Raw genomic sequence first — 19071 nt, 5'->3', positions numbered from 1 at the left:
CAGCTATGGAGCCCTCAGGGGTCTGGAGTATGACTCCAGCCTGCCCTCTGAAAGGCTGGGGTCTCCCAAGCTGCCGCCTGGAGGTGCTTTGAGGACAGGTGGGGAGTGGCTTGGCCACACATCTGGATTTCAGATGGTCTCCTCGCCCTCTCTGCCTCTCCCTAGGCCCTGATGTCACTGTTCGTGCTGGCCTCCAAGGACGGCTGGGTGGACATCATGTACGACGGGCTGGATGCCGTGGGCGTGGACCAGCAGGTAGGGCCGAGGTGGGGAGGACTCATCTTTGGGCTCCTCATCTTTTGAAGTCAGCATGGACCAACTCCAGGCACGACAGGTGCAGACGCTAGGCAGAAAGAGGGCAAGGCAGGTTGGGAAAATGCCATCTAAGAGGCATTAGCTCTTACAGCAGGGGCTGTAAGTGGTAGTTGGAAGGCCAAATCCAGACATGTTTTATTTGCTTTGCAAAATGTTTAAATTGTTTGAATTAGTGGTGAACATTTAAAAATTGATGAATGTCCCATGAAAACCCAGACTTGGGCCTGCCTGCTCAGGAGAAATCTAAAAATCTGGGAACACTGGACTTGCCTTCCCTCAGGGCAGGAGTCAGCAGGAACAAAGAAGCAGCTACCCCTTTTAGATAGAGCCACTCTCCACTTTGCCATAGTCCCCACCCCTCCCTACTGTATAACACCAAACCCACATGGCTGTGGGGCAGCACCTGAGAACAGTACCCATGGTGCTGATGGCTCCTCCTGTCCTTCCTGCCCCCTGCCAGCCCATCATGAACCACAACCCCTGGATGCTGCTGTACTTCATCTCGTTCCTGCTCATTGTGGCCTTCTTTGTCCTGAACATGTTTGTGGGCGTGGTGGTGGAGAACTTCCACAAGTGTCGGCAGCACCAGGAGGAGGAGGAGGCCCGGCGGCGGGAGGAGAAACGTCTGCGGAGACTGGAGAAAAAGAGAAGGAGTAAGGAGAAGCAGATGGCTGGTCGGTAGTCTTTCCACATCTCTCTGAGTCGTGCTTGACCTTGGCCTTGCGACTGACTGTTGGGGGCCAGGGGCTGGAGCTGGGGGCAGGGAGAAGATGCTCCCACCCCCCTCTTCACCTCCTCCCTCCCAAGAGCATGTCAGCCTTTAGAGACTGCATGAAGCAGACCAGTTCAGCCCCGTGGTGGAGAGGGAGCTACCCCCACCCTCGGGGCTCCCTGGGTCTCAGCATCACACTCCCCAGAGGAGTTATGCATAGCCTCTCCCAGCTCGACTCTCTGAAGAGCCTCATGGGATGAGAATCATGCTCCATTGTCCGGGGCCAGTGTCCAGAGACGCAGGGACTGGCCCAGGTGCCAGCCTTGCCCGGCCCCGGGCTGGCAAGGACACATCTTGAACCTGAGCCTGCCTAGTGTCTGTAGCTGCTGAGCAAGATCTCGGCAGAGGCTGCAAATGTGCAGCAGCACGAGAGGACCCCAGATCCACTCTCCCTCCCTGTCTCCAGCAGAACTCCCTCACTTCCTGACTGTCATTTTTTTGGCCAAGCTATTAAAAAAAAAATCTCCCCTTGGCTCAGAGAAGGTCTGAGGTCACGGGGACTCTAAGCACATGACTCTCTGGCCTTAGAACCCTCAGGACCCTCACCTGTGATTCCCAACATTTCTTGGCATTTGCTGGGGGAGGCCCCCCTCCTCATCCCTCCCCACACTCTTCGGCCATGGGTGGGCTGAGACCAAGCGAAAAGACACACAGGTTACAGGAAGGTTGGAGGAGATGTGACAGGTGTAGGAGCCCCTTTGTTCCTTGGTGTCTCCAGGTGTGTCTGCTCCTGTCTCCCTGTCTTCAGGGCTCCCGCCTGTCTGTCTGGTACTCAACAATCTTCATGATTCTTTCTGTCACTGCCCACGTTTCTCTAAGTGTCTTTATGTGTGGGTTTCTCTAAGCCTTTGTGTGTCTCTCTGTTTGCTCTGCGGGTTTCCCTTCCTCTCTCCACCTTTTCACAAACTGTCTTCTTTACGCCGCTGATGTATGCAGTGCCCTGAGTTCTCTTTGGTTTATTGACATGTGAGTACCACCAAATGGGTGAGGGGCTGCAGTGCCCTCCCTCCCCTCTGCCCCTGGCTGTAGCTCCTGCTGCCTGGGAAGGCCACCTGGAGTGAGGGGAGAGAATGCTGGCGAGGGGGAGGGTGGGACAGAGCCAGTGCACCCTGGGAGAGGCCGGGGCTGCTCCAGGCAGGTGCTGAGGGGATACCGCTCTAGGCAGCAGCAGGTGGCGCGGTTGTCCACGTCCCACATCCTCGATACCTGCGCCCCAGTCGTCCTGCTCAGCCCGGGGGTAGGGGTCCCTCTTGGCTCTCCCTGTGGATACCTGAAGCCAAGCAGGCACCTCACCTGTAGCAGCCATGCTCCCATCATCGCTCCATCCCATCCACCCGCCCCTCCTCGCAGTCTGCTGTCTCCGCAGGGCGTCTGTGGATGGAATTCTTTCGGCAGGAGGCACTTGTGGCTCTGCCTGACCAGCTGGCTCCCCTTCTGGGGTCTGTAGCCCTCTCAGGTGCTACTGTGGCCAAGGCACGGGTGGGAGGGGACATGTGTTCTGATGACAGGCTGCCTGCCCCACCCTGTGCCTCTGATTCCCTGTCCCTGTGATCCTGACGAGTTGGCTAAACCGTCTTCCTCAAGTGCTCTGTGCTCCGAGCCTGGGGCTGCCCACTCAGCCACCTGTGCTCAGCACGCCCCACTCATAGACAGAGTGAGGGTCGGAGCCCGGGCGAGGGCCCTGCGCAGTGACCAATGTCGTGTTTCGTTCTTTTAGATCTAATGCTGGACGATGTAATTGCTTCCGGCAGCTCGGCCAGCGCGGCGCCAGGTACTGCGTCTGGGGTTGTGGGTCCCAGGGCGTGGCCCTGGGGTGGTCAGGCCCTGCATGCCCCCAGACCCGCCTCCTGCGTGCGGGATGTCCTCTTTGCTCCCTCTCCACAGCTCATTGATTCTATCCTCTCCCAAGGGGGTGAGGGCCCCTGGGGAGCCGGGCTCTGTGTCATCCCATAGACCTGTGCTGCGCTGGATGGGAGGTGAGGGTCTCAGCTCCCTCCTCCCTTAGACACCTCTTAAAGGACCCACCTTCTCCTCGTCCAAGGCTTCCAAGCCTGAGCTCCCCAGCCCCCTGCTGCCTCTTCCCACTCCTGCTCCTTCTCCCAGGTCACACTGTCTGATATTAGAGCTGCAGATCTCTCCCATCTCCTTTTGTCTGAAGGGGAGACTTTGATCAAGAGAGCAGGATGAGCGGAGCAGAGAGGGGAAGGATTTGTTTTAAAAATGTAACAGTGAATAATTGAACAGACTCATTAATAGTCCAGTAACCGCCGTGGCACGTCATCGCTACGCACAGCAGGACCTGGGACTCAAAGGCCTGAGTTAGCCATAAGCTTCTCCTGAAGACCAAAGATTTGGGAGTGCGTTGGGTCCTTGTCTTCGAGAGCCGTGTCTCTGGGAAGGCCTTCCTGGTCCTGCCCTCCCTTGGTCCTCAGGCCCCTGCTCCTCCCAACACGGCCCCCGGACGGAGGTTCTGAGATCATGAGAATCTGGGACCGGGCTGGGGGACCTTGTCACAACCTCTGATGTCTCCACATTGTGGTTCCCAACCTATTCATCCCCAAAGGCCCCCCTTATCCTCTCCAACAAACCCCACGTTTTAAAAGACTGTCTTTGAAGTTAAGAGCACTTCAATAATAACTTTGTTTCACTGTCTTTGCTAATCAAAGGCACATGTAATTGCTAATCAGAGCTTCTGAGCTGCAGAAGGTTTCACACTGAATGATAACAACAACAAAAAAATTACCATTAAATTCGTCTGTGGGATCTTAACACAGGCACATGTACAATTTCTTTTAAGCTTTTGGAAATATTGAAAAGAATGTAAGAACCCCCATGTGGCTGTCTTCTCAGCTGCCGGGGGCGTGGGGCTTCAGGCTGGGGACCACTGGGCTATACCTTCCTTCGCTATTCCACCTCCCCCGGAAGCCAGACTCTGCCTCCCCCAGAAGCCAGAAGTCCTGTGAACATTGGGCTATCTGATCTATGGGGGCTCAGGGACCCACCCAAGGGGGATCCCCAGAGCCACCATTTGGGTGGTCATCTCTGAGGCCCTAGACAGATCAATGTCTGCTGTCCCCATGGGGAGAGCTCTGGCATTTTGCATCGAGAGACTGTCTCTCTGGGGCTCAGGCATCTCCAGCCAGTTTGTGTCTGAACTGCCTGGGTCCCACGTCTCTACCAGCTTGTACTGCAGACTCCTGATGTGTTAGGGGGTGAGGAGAAGGTGGGAGGAAGTGGCCTGCCGCTCTTTCCCTGTGGGTTCACCTGGCCTGTAGACTGAAGTATCCACACGTCCACACTCACCACAAAATGCCACCCAGCACAGGGCTGGGCCTCGGAAGCTTCATGGCTCCTAAGAACTCCTGACACACCTACTCGATGCTAAACACACTTGTCGCTCTTGCACTGTACCCCTCTCGGGGGACATTCTGCTGTGCTCCCGTTGGCACATGCAGGCATGTGCACCGCTTACACACTGTGTGTATTCCCTTTCCAGCTGGTAGTGAGCCCGTGGAGACCCCAAAGAAGGGCTCAGATGGTCCCCTATCCCTCTTTCCCGGACCTGGTGTCCTTTGTGGTCTATGCCAGGGTTTTTCAAACCTCTGCGTGCGTGAGAATTACCCAGGGGATGTGTTCTCACACAGATTGCTGAGCCCCACCCACACATTCTCCTGGCGTGCACTGGGGCAGGAGGCGAGCACCTGCATTTCCAATCGGTCCCCAGGGGCTGGCGATGCTGCTGCACTGGCCTGTCCAGCTGTGTCATGGGGATGAATTCACACCCTCTAGTCTGCGGCTACAGGAATCAGACACGCCCACAACCTCCCTGCTAGGACCATGCCTACCCAGTGCTGTGCCCAGTGTTGGGGGGCTGGGGGGATAGTTAGCCAGACCCCAGGGAGAGGCGGAAGGGAAAAGGCTTTGGTTATCAGGGGAATGTGCCTGTCTGGACACCTGGGTCCAGCGCAAGCAGTCAGGTTAGCCCAAGTGACCTCTCGGCCTTCAGCACCAGCTCCACTCCCACTGCCACCTGTGTGTGACACCTGCCTCCACTCACCCTCTCTTTTTCCACTGGAATCCAGTGATCAGGCTCGGCCACAGCAGTGGATGGTGCAGCCTCTGCCGTGCGGGCCTGTGTCCCTGCCTTCCGCCTGCACCCAGGCACTCTCCTTTGCAACCCCTCTGCCCTCCCTGGCTGTGCCTTGGGCTCCCAGTGACCTCTACTAACACACTGTGCCTGCTGCCCTCACTCACAGCCTCACACCATGCCTGCACCTCTCCTGTGTCCTTGCCCCTGGTGGGGGACTGGGCGGTCCTGGGGTGCCCTTCTCCCCACTGTCTGACTCTGGGATTTTCTCTTCCTTAAGTGGTTCATTGGGAGGGAGGGAGATGGGGTCAGGGCTGCCAACATGCCAGTGACGACTGGTTCAGTCTGCCCAAGGCTCCTCCCTCTGGGTGGGGGTGGGGGTGGAGTGGGCAGTGACCTCAAGTTCTGCTGTGAGCCCAGGTGCTGTTGATAAAACCAAGGTCAAGGGGCCAGCGTCCTCCAGAGCCCAACAGCAAGGGCCTTTGGGCAGATGCTTCAAGGGCACCCTCTGGGCCAAAGCCCCAAGGCTCTGTATCTGAACCGACCTGGCAGCTGGTGAGGGGCTCGAGCTGGGAGTTAGGTCCTGGCTCTGTCACTGCCTTGCAGCGTATGGACAACTCGCCTTTTGCTGGCCTTATTCTCGCCCTTGGTGTTTTAAAAGAGAAGGGTTGGCCGAAGAGGTGCGAATCCTACTGGCCCTGGTGCACTCGGGATGTGGGCCCTCACAGGGGGTTTCCAGCGGCCTGAGCACCTGCTGGGTGGGGGGCGGGGGCGGGGGGGGGGGGCAGGGGGCGGGTTGGGAGGGCATTTGTACAGACCTCGGGGCCTGGGACTGGGTCGGTCCCTGTGAGCAGATGCCCTGCCTCAGGCGTCCTGCCCCCACTTTCTCTCTGGGCCACTTGGAGGAGGGGTCCCTGGCCAGAAGCCAGAGGTGGTGGCAGAGGCCTGCTTGGGCCTGGGGCTGCCTGTACAGTCAGACTAGAGCAAGAGGGGAGAGGGGGCACGCTCCCAACCTCTCCTCTGCATTGTCTCATCTGATAATGGGGATAATAAGGAGCTGCTTTTTCTAACCTAATTGTATTCAAACATTTTAGTTAATTCTCCATTCATATTTTAGCATAATGGGATCGGGTGCTCTCGGCACTTATGGAGATTAATGCAGAGAGAGTTCCAGCTGCTAAGGCAACACAGGCGACTAGCGCCCTCTGGTTCTTGTGGGTACTGAAGGAAGGAAGGAAGAGGCCCCCTCGCCTGGTCCACCCTCCATGATCGCACTGTGGAGGACCCGTGACCTCATGTTGTCCCCTGTTCCAAGCCTGTGCCCTCCTACCCTCCTGAGGGTCAGGAGGGCCACCTGAGCAAACAGAGCTACAGTTGTCTGGCTCACGTCTAAAAGTGAATAGATGGACTAACACACCCTATGGTGTGCCAGAATGTTCTGGACCTGTCGCCCCCTGGTTGTCCTCACCCAAAGGCTGATGCTGGAGGGTGGCATCGGCGAGGCTGAACATGTGGCTCTTGGGTACTCTTCTTCCTTCGGCCTTTGGTGGGGGCCCACCCAGGCCGCTCTCTGCCTCAGTTTACTTCTCTGGTCCATAGTCCTCTGCATGGGAAAGGACAATTACATTTGAGCTGGCCTGGGCCCATAGCTTCCTGCTGCCCGAGCCAGCCACCCCGGCACAGGCCTCAGAGGCTGCGGCGTGTGCCGGCTGGCTTTCGCCCTAGACTTCCTGAGGGGGAAGGGCTGTCTGGGACCTGAGGCTGCCCAAGTCTCCCGTGGGGGGGCCTCTTTTTTTCTCTATGGCTGCCTGGGAGACCAATCTGTCAACCACCCCTGGACGACATGTATCCCCAACTTGGCCTGGCCTTTCCTCAGCACTTGGAGGAGGGGCCCCCTGCAATCTCTTGCCCTCAGATGTATTCTCCCTGCTTGGCAGGCCAACTTTCTGGCACCACGGTTTTTGTAACTAAGCGACTCAGTGATTGCAAGAGAAACGCCATGCCTTGCCAGATCTCAGACAGTGCTTTCAGCCCAGCCTGCGGTCTACCGCGTCCTGACACCCAGGAGCAGGCTGGGCAGCGCCTCATTAGAAACTGGGTGAGCCCTTCAGGTGGGGCCCTCCCGGGTGAGCCTGAGACAGAGCAGAGCCCTGTGGCCTCCCCTCTGCCCCGCCTCACCTGAGGATGCAGGAGAAGTAGGCTCTGCACCCCCCACCCCTCCTCCCAGAGGCCCTCAGAGGGATCAGTGCAGGCTGCCAAGATGTCCAATTTCCAATCTCCGGTTTTATCTCCAAATCCCAGCTCTGTGTAATCTCCTCCGCTCCCCCTGGCAAAGGAGCAAGAGCCTTCCGCTCTCTGTCAATGGAGTTGCCTCTGAGCCTGATAAGACCGGTTGTTTTTCATCTTATTGATCTGGCCTGGCTGCGGAACACCGAGTCAAGGGTGTTATGAGGGGCTGATGGATTTTGGAGGCTGCCTCAGGGTGGGGGCTCACCTGGTGTCTAATGTGGGTGGGGAGCTCTGCATGTCCTGACCCCTTCTGCACCCAACTGTAGCCAGTAGAACAGATGCTTGGAGGGGCAATGCCGAGAGAGCTCCCCTAGGCGCCTGAGAAGGAAGTAAATGGGGGGTGAGGGTGCTAATGATACTGGAATGTTTCAGCTGAGTGTTAGAGGCTGGTGGCTGTGAGGGACTGTGGGTGGAGGGGGCACAGGGGTCAGGGCCCGATGGCTCTGCTGTTCTTCTCCCCACCCCACCAGAAGCCCAGTGCAAACCCTACTACTCAGACTACTCCCGCTTCCGGCTGCTTGTCCACCACTTGTGTACCAGCCACTACCTGGATCTCTTCATCACGGGTGTCATTGGGCTGAACGTGGTCACCATGGCCATGGAGCACTACCAGCAGCCCCAGGTAGGAGCCACATGGACCCTAACAGCTGCGGGACCTCAGGGGTGAGGCCAGCCCCGTGTGAGCTGGGCGCTCTGTGTGGGTTCCTCTTGTACCCCTTTTGACTACCCTTGGAGGTAGGTCTCGGTTTCACAGATGAGGACACAGAGCCTCAGAGAGGTTAGATGACTTGATCCAAGTCACATAGCTTGGAAGTAGAGTACCTGATTTCTTCCCCCAGCATATTCTTATTGAGTGCCTACCCTGCGTTGGGCTCTGGACCTTCGAGGGTAAAGAAGGCAGACTGGGGCTAGCCCTTCCGGAGCATAGGTTCTTATGAATGTCCAGCTCCAAAACACCACTGATCTTGCCACTTCTCAGGTCAGCCTCCCTCAGCCACCCTCCAGACCTCAGTTTTCCCATCTGTAAAATGGGGGTGTTGACCTGGTACCGCACCAGGCCCCTCCCAGTTCTTGCGCTCTGTGCCTGCCAGCACATTTGTCCTGTGGTGTCAGCATCCCTCCAGGACAGAGACTCTTCAGCACAAAGCTTGCAATGTGTGTGTGAGTGAGGGTCTGCTCTCTCCTAGAGCAGTAACTAGTGACCAGCCATCAGGGTGAGAACAGAGAGGAAAGGTCCTCTTAGGCTCACCCTGTCTCCCAGATCTGGGAGGTATGATGCAGGAGACAGGTGTCGTCCCTGGCCTTACCCGACATGCCCCACCCCTGCCAGATCCTGGATGAGGCTCTGAAGATCTGCAACTACATCTTCACCGTGATCTTCGTCTTGGAGTCAGTTTTCAAACTCGTGGCCTTTGGCTTCCGCCGGTTCTTCCAGGACAGGTAACAGAAGAGGCGTGTGTGGGACTAGGGAAGGATCTAATGCCTGAAGACCTATCTTGACTCCTGAGTTTTACCTCTACTCTAGAACCTACCCAGGGGTGATGGCGGGGTGGGATGTGTGACATCCAGGGCCTGGGAGATGGGAGAGAAGGAAGGGAACTTGACCAGACAGGGCCTGGGGACACTGGCAGCTGGAAATCAGTGTGGCCTAGACTGGGGCATAAAAGTGAAGAGGTTGGAGCCAGACCACCTGAACCAGACTTGAATCCTCCACCACTTAGAAACTGGTGACCCTGGGTAAGTTACTTAATGGCCCTGTGCCTCAGTTTCCTCATCTGTAAAATGGGAGATAATAGAGTGCACATCCCGGAGTTGTAAAGAGCTCCTATTTGTAAGCCCTTAAAACAGTGCTTGGCATATAGCAAACACCGTATGAGTGCTAAATGAAAAGGCAAATGAATAACAGTGAAAAGCAGAGGCCCTCAAGCTGAAGTCGTAGCTCTGCCTGTGCCACTGACTGGCTAGGTGGGCAGAGACACGTCAAGCCTTCTCTGCGGGGTGGGGCGGCTGGACCGGCCAGCCTCCACCTTCCTTTCTGTAGCCTAAACCACTTCCTCCTCCTCAGTGCCCCCACCCCACACTCAGGGGTCTGTGTCCTGGGCTTTGCAGGTGGAACCAACTGGACCTGGCCATTGTACTGCTCTCCATCATGGGCATCACGCTGGAGGAGATCGAGGTCAACGCCTCCCTGCCCATCAACCCCACCATCATCCGCATCATGCGGGTGCTGCGCATCGCCCGAGGTCAGTGCCTAGCTGCCTGCCCACCACACTTGCCTTCCCGGGGTGGCTAGCCCCGGGTCAGAGAGCAGGGGTCAGTTTGGTGGCTGGTCAGGGACTGGGCGGCTGTGGGTTTCTGTGGGTCTTTCTCTCAGCCTCTGCCAAAGGGGAATATTGGGGGCTGGGCTGAGGGTGGCAGTGGAGCCGTGGAAGCCTTGCCGGCCAGGGCTGACCATCCTCCTGCCCCGGCCCTGGCCCTGGCCCCACCAGCTATGTGACCTGAGACCCAGAGGGGCCAGCTCACGACTTTGTCCTTTCTGCAGTGCTAAAGCTGCTGAAGATGGCTGTGGGCATGCGGGCGCTGCTGGACACAGTGATGCAGGCCCTGCCCCAGGTAGCTGGGAGGTGGGGGCGGGAGGGGTCCTCTCAGGGAGGGGGTGCTCTCCAAAGGGGTGGGGGCTCAGGGAAGCTGGCCAGGAGACCCAGCGGCGCCGTTTCCATTCCTTTCCTCTTTTCCAGGTGGGGAACCTGGGACTCCTCTTCATGTTATTGTTTTTCATCTTTGCAGCTCTGGGCGTGGAGCTCTTTGGAGACCTGGGTGAGTCGAGGAGGGGAAGGTGGAGGAGCCACAGCTGGGGACTTAGGGCCTCCCGGCCTAACTCAGGTCTCTCTCCCCTCCCCTCTTCCAGAGTGCGACGAGACGCACCCCTGTGAGGGCCTGGGCCGGCATGCCACCTTCCGCAACTTCGGCATGGCCTTCCTGACCCTCTTCCGAGTCTCCACAGGTGACAACTGGAATGGCATTATGAAGGTGAGAGCCCCCTGCAGTGGGGTACCCCCAGGGCTGGCTCAGGCTCCAAGGAGACAGCCCTACTCCTTGAGCCAAGATTCCTTGGCAAGAGGTGGATAAAAGCACATGCCCTTCTAGTCCCCATATGCCAGAGCACTGCGGGCCTCCCTCTCCCCGGGACGTGCTCTGCCTCCCCCTTCCCAAGCCAGTGTCCAATGCCCCCCTTCCCCCAAGACATGCAGCTTCCAATGCTGTGGTGGCCTGATTTCCCATGACAGGTCCGTTCACTGTCCCCCCCAGCCTCACCCCTCTCACCCACCTCCCCCAGGATACCCTCCGGGACTGCGACCAGGAGTCCACCTGCTACAACACCGTCATCTCCCCCATCTACTTCGTCTCCTTCGTGCTGACGGCCCAGTTTGTGCTGGTCAATGTGGTGATCGCCGTGCTGATGAAGCACCTGGAGGAGAGCAACAAGGAGGCCAAGGAGGAGGCCGAGCTGGAGGCGGAGCTGGAGCTAGAGATGAAGACGCTCAGCCCACAGCCCCACTCGCCACTGGGCAGCCCCTTCCTCTGGCCAGGGGTTGAGGGCCCTGACAGCCCCAAGCCTGGGGCCCCGCATGCTGGGACCCACGCCGGTGCAGCCTCTTGCTACTCCCTGGAGCACCCCACGGTGAGCACATACCCACACCTGCTGTAAGGGGTGTGGGGAGGGAGACAGGTGGGACGGATGGCCAGCGGCTCAGTGGGGGGTGGCGTGTATAGGGAGCGGGCAGCCCGACAGACCCAAGGGCGTCTCCTGGGTCTTCCTGCTGCACGTGCCTGGATATGGAGGGGCTTGCCGTCCCCCGCCCATCCCCAGAGATGGCAGCCCACACCTACTGCCCAGAGCCACATACATGCTGGCTTGTCCATCCTGAGCCTCCAGCCAGACCTGGCCTCCCCTTCCTGGCTCTTAGGTTCAAGGCTAAGTTTTCTGTTTCCTTCCTGTTTCTTTCTTACCCTTGCCCAATTACCAAACCCCTTCCCTTTCCACCCTCCACCTGCCTGATTCCATCTCAATCCTTCTCCCTGATCTCTTCCCTTTGCCCTCTCTCCGTGGGCTCTATCTTCCATCTCCCATCTCTCCTTCCTCCTCCCATCCCTCCTTCTTCCCCACCATCCCCATCCCTCCTTTTTCCTGTCTCTGTTGTTGTGTGTGCACGTGTATGTGTGTGTGTGTGTGTCCTCTTTCTCCCTCTGTGTCCCTGGTCAATCCCCCGCCACGACACTTCCCGTCACTGCCCCTCTGACCCCTGTTCCCTGACTCTCCGGCTCCCCCTACGGGCTGGTCCTTCCCAGGACAGACAGCTGTTTGACACCATATCCCTGCTGATCCAGGGCTCCCTGGAGGGGGAGCTGAAGCTGATGGACGAGCTGGCAGGCCCATGGGGCCAGCCCTCTGCCTTCCCTCCAGCCAGCAGCGCGGGCGGCTCCGACCCACAGGTTACTGTGCCCGTGCTGTGCCCCCTCCCCTGACCCTGCCGAGCTGTGCCATGCTGTGCCTGCTTCTGGGGAGGTGGGGTGTATCCTGCTCACTGGGTATCTGGAGAAAGAGCAGCCTCAGGGCCTCCGTTGAGCTTTGGGCTTGGCAGGAGGCACCCAGGTGTAGCTCAGCCTGAGATGGGTCTCTGGGACATGTGGCTGGGAGATAGGGATGCTGAGAGTACACTTCTCAGTGAGAGGGTGGATGGGGTCCGGGTTTGCAGAGAGCCCTGGTTATGAAGAACCTGAAAGAGAAGAGGAGGGTGGAGCAGAAGACCAGTTGGCATTGTGACCTTAGGGAGTGGAGGAAGTGAGGTGCCAGATCCAGGGGAGAAAGGCCTCTAGGGACAGTGCAGGTGGCAAGGGGACCCATTGAGGGACATGTCTTAGGCCACAGTCTGCTTCTTCTCCGAAACCAGCAACCACGCCCAGTCCTCTGTACGGGTGTGATGGGTGCTGTCAGAGCCAGTGGATCTGGCCAGGTCCTGAGAAGGAACGGAAGGCCCCAGCTGGGAGCAGGTCCTGGGGCCTCCGATGTGACATAAGACTCGGCTTCCTCCCTAAGCCCGGCCCCTTCCCACAATGCCATGTGACTTTCTCCCCCAGCCCCATCTAAACATGGATCTTCTGCTTTCTGGGGTCCTCCTCCTCTCTCCTTGCGACCTGTCTGGCTGCCCTTGACCCCCTCCACATGCTGGAGCACCCCACCATCCCTCTCCTAGGTCGGAGGCTGTGGTAGGCCTCCAGTGTAGGCAAGGAAACAGGCACCAACTGGAGACAGAAAAGCCTAGAGTTCCACAGGCCCTGATGGGTGAAGGGGCAGGCAGGCAGGTGACAGGCATCTGATCCTCACAGGGGAAGGGGCCTTGCCTCCGGGATTCCTGACTCTAGGTAGGATTCAGTCTCAGACAGGCCACAGGGACCTGAACCTGGCTATGACCTAGAGCACAGGTGGCAAACACAAGGGCGGTGGACTGAGTCCGGCCCTCCACCGTGTTTTATCTGGCCCGGCACCTTGTTTCTCCCCAGCGGCAGTGCCGAGCTCTCACTTAACTGTTAAGGAGTAGTTACATTTATACAGTCCTAAAGGTTACATTGCGCCCTTTGAAGGCAACCAGGAGGCTGACGTGGCCTCCGGTGAAAATGAGTTTGATGCCCCTGACCCAGAGTGATAAGAGGGAGAGCAAGTCCTTCCTGAGGCCTCCTATCCTGAAGTAGGCTCACGGACAAAGGTGCTGGGAGAGGAGAGGATGTGGTGAGAAATGGTCAGAGCTGCCAGCTCACCTGGAAAGGATGACCCCAGTCTTCCCCACCAGGGTCCTGTAGGTCCCCCAGGGTCCTGTAGTTCTGCAGATCCCAGGTGAGACAGCCAGATGGTGTGGCGGCCCACCCAGGTGTGTCCAATTCAGGCTGGCTGGAGGAGAGCATCTCCCAGAACCCAAGCTGGAGAGAGTGGGTGCTGTGCGGAGGAGGGCCCAGGAGGGGAGAAGCCAGAATCTGGGGGCAGGCCAAGTTCTGCCAGGCTTTTGGAAGCAGAGAGACTAGGCAGAAAACAGTCGTCAGATTGGCGGCGTTGTCCCCAGCACCCCCTACGCCACTCTGTCTGTGCTGAGAGCAGAGAGGCGCTTTGCTGGCCTTTCTCCTTTTATTTTATTTTATTTTTCCTGGTATCTTTATGAGTCGAAAGCCCTCCCCCATCCCGCGCCGCCCTGGGTGGTGGTGGTGTGGGAGGGGGCTGTTAGGCTCCTGGGGTATCTTTAGAATATGTTTCTGCGTCTCCCGCTTTGTCAGTGTTTGCTCTGGCTCTTTGGTGCCTGCCGCAGCCTCTCTGATCAGAGTGGGTTTGAAGTGGGGGGAGGGGAGGAGCTCTCCGTTTACTTGGGAAACGGGTGGGGGGAGAGCGAAGGGAGGCCTTTTCTCCCTGTGCTTTGTGAAAGGGGGGAAAGAGGGGCTTTGTGTGCGAGCGTGTGTGCGTGTGTGTTGCATGTGTGTGCGTGCACACGCGAGGGTGCGCGCTGTCCTGGTTTCTTATGCCTGATCATCTCTCTCCCTGTCTAGATCCCTCTAGCTGAGATGGAGGCTCTGTCTCTGACGTCAGAGATTGTGTCTGAACCGTCCTGCTCTGTAGCTCTGACGGATGACTCTTTGCCTGATGACACTCATACACTCTTACTTAGTGCCCCGGAGAGCAATGTACATGCACAGCCCCTCACTGCCCCCCGGCCTCCCCAGGGGCTGGGCTGGCTGCAGGGCTCCAGGCCCACCCCCCTCACTCTGCCCCCAGGCCCCCACGCAGGGGCACGAGCAGCAGGCACCCCAGCAGGCACCCGGTGCTCCGGCCGTTCTTAGGTCTTTCAAGTCCCCCACTGTGGACAAAGAAATTAGATGAAATTAAAGTGGGGCCTGCCCGAGAAGGGCCCAGCCACAGCAGTGTGAAAGGGTTAACGCAGACACCCAGAGTGGCCCAGCCCAAAACAGAGGTGGCATCAGGCAGTGGACCAAGGGGCCTGCCAAGTTGCAGAATCAGTCTTTGAGTTTGGAGCCCTGTGCAAGCCAGCCCTCCCCCTCCCTGCACCCCTCCTTCCCACCGCCCCCACCCTCCGCCACCCGCCACCCTGTAGTGGGGGAGAGCCACATCTCTGCTGCCACCACCTTGCCCGTCTCCACCTGGGGGCCTGTCTCTGTCTCCTCTGTCACTGTCCCTGTGTGTCCCTGCGTCCTGGGGGGCTTCTGTGTTTTGACAGCATCTCCACCCTTGCCTGACTCCTGGTCCCTTCTGACTGTGAGCAGCCCCCTCCTCCCGTCCTTCTCCCTTCTCTTGGGACTTAAAGAGGAAACTGGGGCCCCCTTCCTCACAGCAGGGCTGGGGTCCCTAGGGGTCTTGGGGTGGGTGCAGAAATGGGACCTGGGCTTTGGGGGGGGGGGCGGGAAGCAAAGGATCCAGACTGTCTCAACACAGCCATTCTCAGGCCTGGTGGGGTGCTCAATTGGCTGGGCCCATGTGAGGACCCTATAGCCTCCCTGAGAACTAGGAACAGATGGGGGGATGGAGAAATCTTATGGGAGCAAATGTTGTCTCCCTTGGGCTGGGGTCAAAGGCTGATGACTGCCTTTCTTTGAAATAGATTTTTAAAAAAATCCTTAGCCCCCAGTCTGTCCACAAAGGGAGGGCCTGAGTCCACAGTTCCCAGGCCTTGTCCCCCACCTCACCCCCACCTGTACTAGCCGGCCCTCCCCCACTGTGTAAGTAAAAGGGAAGTGGGGAGACAGGTGGGGAAGGAAGCCCGCTGTGACATCCCCTGGTGTTCACCTGTCATTCAGCCCATGTTAACTCAGCCCAGGCCCGGGACTGTGTGCTGAGGCTGCCTTAAAGAACTGGATGGTGACATAGCCTCTTCTCTGCAGGCAGTTCCCAGCTGCCAAGTCTAGGGCTCACTGGGAGGGACCTCCCTCACTCCCCAGTCCCCCCTCCCCCACAGCCCCGGCTTCGGGGGGTGGGGGGGGGTTAGGGGGATGCTGTTAGCTTTCAATCCCCCAGTGCGGTTCTTCCGCCCTCTACACAGGCCCCTGAGAATGAGCTCTTGAACCACCTGCAGGGCTGGGGGCTGGGGGCTGCTCTCCCTCCCCTGGACACTTCCTCACCCCTCCGCCATCCCCACCGGGAGGCTCCAAGGTTTGCAGTGTGGATGGTTTTCTGGGGGCAGGGCCCCCTCCCACGTCCTTCCTCCCCGTGTGGAGGCCTCCTCCCTGTGTCTGCCCCTTCTGCCCCGCCGCACTCACCCCTTCACCACCTTGTCCGAGAAGGGGATGGGGCCAGGGCCTGGGGCGATGGTGGAGGGAGGCTGTTGCATTTTGTTGTCCAGCTCTGCCTCAGTTACCCAATCTGGATGCCCCCTCTTCCTCCCACCTCCCTCCCCTGTTTCTTTTGCAGATGGTGCCCCACCCGGAGGAGGTGCCAGTCGCGCTGGGACCAGACCTGCTAACTGTGCGGAAGTCTGGGGTCAGCCGGACGCACTCTCTGCCCAACGACAGCTACATGTGCCGGGATGGAAGTGCTGCTGAGGGGTCCCTGGGACACAGGAGCTGGGGGCTCCCCAAAGCTCAGTCAGGTACTGGAACTGCGGGCAGGTCAGCTGGGCTCACACTGGGGACCCCTTCCTTGACCTGGGGGGGAAATGAGGCAGCAAAAGAGGTTGTCTCTTACTTCTGAGGAGCCCCCAACCTGAAAGGAGGCACCCAGCTTGAGGGGGGGGGGGGCTTTCAAACCAGGGTGAGGGTTCTGTGATAAGGGTAGAGACCCTAGTGGGGGAGGGAGAGGAAAAGGGAGGGGACTCAGGTGGGAGCCAGATTGGTTGACCTTTCAGCTCTTCTCTTTCCTCCTTCCCTGGCCCCCCGCCCCCCACAGGCTCTGTCTTGTCTGTTCACTCCCAACCAGCAGACACCAACTATATCCTGCAGCTTCCCAAAGATGCACCCCATCTGCTCCAGCCCCACAGCGCCCCCACCTGGAGCACCATCCCCAAGCTGCCCCCTCCGGGCCGCTCCCCTTTGGCTCAGAGGCCACTTAGGCGCCAGGTGAGCAGCTGTGGAGAGGTGGGCGTGGGCCTGGGGGCTAGCTTCTCTGCTGCAAATCCTAGTTGCCACTTTTCATTCTCCCAGCAAACATTTACTATGAGCCAGTGACATGCCACACTAGGTACCAGGGACACAGTGCCAAACAAAGCAGAAGTGGGCTGTGCCCTCTTGGAGTTTGCACCCCTCTCTTGTTTCAGTGAGGAGGCCTGGAGGCCAGAGGGGGCTAAGTTTGCCCAGGAACACTTGAGAAGTTGGAGACAGAGCCCAGGATAGAGCTCTATAGGATAGAGCCACCCTATACAGGCCTCTGACTCCCTTTCCTCGACTCAGAGCTGCCTCCCTATTCTCTGTAGCTAAGAGGCCCGAGGCACACTGTAGGTGCCCTCGTTCCAGAGCCCACACTCCAGGGGCACAGAGCAGAGGCTCCTGGAGCCAGGTGAGGCTTGTCTGTCCCCCAGCAACAAGCCCACAGCCCACGCTGTGTGTGCCTTTACGTGAGCACATGGCCATATGGGGATCTGCTCAACTCTACCCTCATCCATCCTGCAAATGTGCCCTGAGCAGCCTGCGTGTGCCAGGCCCTGGGAACACAGACAAATGAGACAGCCCTGCCCTCCAGAGCTCAGGGTCTAATAGCAGAGACATACACCCTTCAGATCTTTAAAGTCACGGCACTGGGATGTTCGTGTGCCTGGGGCGGCAGGGCACAAAGAAGAGGAAGAGGTCCATGCATTTGAGGGTAGAGATTCCCAGGCACTACATCACACAGGACCCGAGCCCATAAAGTTGAGGGGTGCTTAAGGCCCAAGAGCCTAGGCGGAGGCAGGGAGGCCTGAAGGAGCTAGCTGGGGAGCAGAGCTGGCCTGGTGCTTTCTTGTGTCCCCAGGACTGAGAATTGCAGGCTTGGGGCTGGGGGGAGGCTGAGGACAGGATGCACATGGCCCCCATCTCCTAATAAGAGCAAATACTGGTAGTCCTGCTTGGCGTGGTAGCCCTGTTTGGGGTGGTCCTGCAGCTCCCTGGAGGGGGAGGAGAGGGCTATCTGGCTTGAGTGGTGGGACACTTCATGGGGGAGAGGAAGCCCCCAAGCTGAGCCTTCCCCCCACCCTATACAGGCAGCAATAAGGACTGATTCCCTGGATGTTCAGGGCCTGGGCAGCAGGGAGGATCTGCTGTCAGAGGCGAGCGGGCCGTCCCCACCTCTGGCCCGGACCGCCTCCTTCTGGGGCCGGCTGAGCACCCAGGTGCAGCAGCATTCCCGCAGCCAGAGCAAGATCTCGAAGCACACGCACCCACCAGTCCCCTGCCTGGGCCCAGAGTCCACCTGGGGCAAAAGCCCACCAGAGGCCAGGAGCAGCTTAGAGCTGGACACGGAGCTGAGCTGGATTTCAGGAGACCTCCTGGCGGTCGGCAGCCAGGAGGAGCCCCCGTCCTCGCGGGACCTGAAGAAGTGCTACAGCGTGGAGGCCCAGAGCTGCCGGCGCCGGCCCACGTCGTGGCTGGAGGAACAGAGGAGGCACTCCATTGCTGTCAGCTGCCTGGACAGCGGCTCCCAAGCCCACCTGGGCCCCAGCCCTTCTAGCCTTGGGGGGCCAGGGAGCCGGCCCAAGAAAAAACTCAGTCCGCCCAGTATCTCTATAGACCCCCCAGAGAGCCAGGGCGCTCGGCCCCCACCCAGCCCTGGCATCTGCCTCCGGCGGCGGGCTCCGTCCAGCGACTCCAAGGATCTCTCGGCCTCTGGCCCCCCTGACAGCATGGCTGCCTCGCCCTCCCCAAAGAAAGACATGCTGGGTGTCTCCGGTTTACCCTCTGACCCGGCAGACCTGGACCCCTGAGTCCTGCCCCACTCTCCCACTCACCTTTCTCCACTGGGTGCCAAATCCTAGCTCCTCCTCCTGGGCTATATTCCTGACAAAAGTCCCATGTGGAGACCGAGGAGGGGCTCCTCCCTGCCTCAGTGGCACTGGGCACTGGCAAAAGCAGGATTCCCAGAGAGCTGGAAGCGTGGCCCGACCACCCTGGCTCCCGGCGGAAGGAGAGAGGCCCAGTGCAGCTGAGGTTCCCGACACCAGGAGCTGTTGGGAGAAAGCAATACGTTTGTGCAGAATCTCTATGTATATTCTATTTTATTAAATTAATTGAATCTAGTATATGCGGGATGTACGACATTTTGTGACTGAAGAGACTTGTTTCCTTCTACTTTTATGTGTCTCAGAATATTTTTGAGGCGAAGGCGTCTGTCTCTTGGCTATTTTAACCTAAAATCACCAGTCTAGTTATATTCCCTCTTCTTGCAAAGCACAAGCTGGGACCGCGAGTGCATCACAGCCCTGACGGTGGCCCATCTTCGCGGAGAGCGAGAGCCATTTTGGAAACTGCAATGTAACTTATTTTCTCCTTGAACCTCGTCATCATTTTCTGTAGGAAAAAAAAAAAAAAGAGAAAAAGAAAAAAATAAGATTTTACAAATGAAATGGAACCTTTTTATATATACATACAT

The 19071-nt window shown here is 58.5% G+C and overlaps 1 protein-coding gene across 9 annotated transcripts in view; it reads left to right on the top strand.

Annotated features, from left to right (window-relative positions):
* The window catches only part of CACNA1G (calcium voltage-gated channel subunit alpha1 G), a 61918-nt gene extending 43251 nt beyond the window's left edge, over positions 1-18667 (top strand). For 2 of the 9 annotated variants that reach the window (XM_053911605.2, XM_053911614.2), the window contains 15 exons: positions 166-255; positions 776-968; positions 2805-2858; positions 7934-8085; positions 8794-8903; positions 9573-9706; positions 10006-10076; positions 10202-10280; positions 10372-10493; positions 10801-11145; positions 11814-11957; positions 14055-14189; positions 15928-16105; positions 16402-16571; positions 17687-18667. In XM_053911605.2, the coding sequence (XP_053767580.1) occupies positions 166-255; positions 776-968; positions 2805-2858; positions 7934-8085; positions 8794-8903; positions 9573-9706; positions 10006-10076; positions 10202-10280; positions 10372-10493; positions 10801-11145; positions 11814-11957; positions 14055-14189; positions 15928-16105; positions 16402-16571; positions 17687-18406 (2697 nt within the window). In that variant the 3' untranslated portion in view covers positions 18407-18667. Of the gene's footprint in view, positions 1-165; positions 256-775; positions 990-2804; positions 2859-7933; positions 8086-8793; positions 8904-9572; positions 9707-10005; positions 10077-10201; positions 10281-10371; positions 10494-10800; positions 11146-11813; positions 11958-14054; positions 14190-15927; positions 16106-16401; positions 16572-17686 lie in introns of all 9 variants that reach the window. The other 7 variants (XM_053911607.2, XM_053911616.2, XM_053911606.2 and 4 more) reach the window with 4 other exon arrangements.
* The last annotated feature ends 404 nt before the right edge of the window (positions 18668-19071 follow it).

This window comes from Desmodus rotundus, chromosome 9 (genome assembly GCF_022682495.2).
Source record: "Desmodus rotundus isolate HL8 chromosome 9, HLdesRot8A.1, whole genome shotgun sequence".
NCBI lineage: Eukaryota > Metazoa > Chordata > Mammalia > Chiroptera > Phyllostomidae > Desmodus > Desmodus rotundus.
Note: the sequence above shows the minus strand (reverse complement) of the source record. Positions and strands in the feature narration are given on the sequence as shown.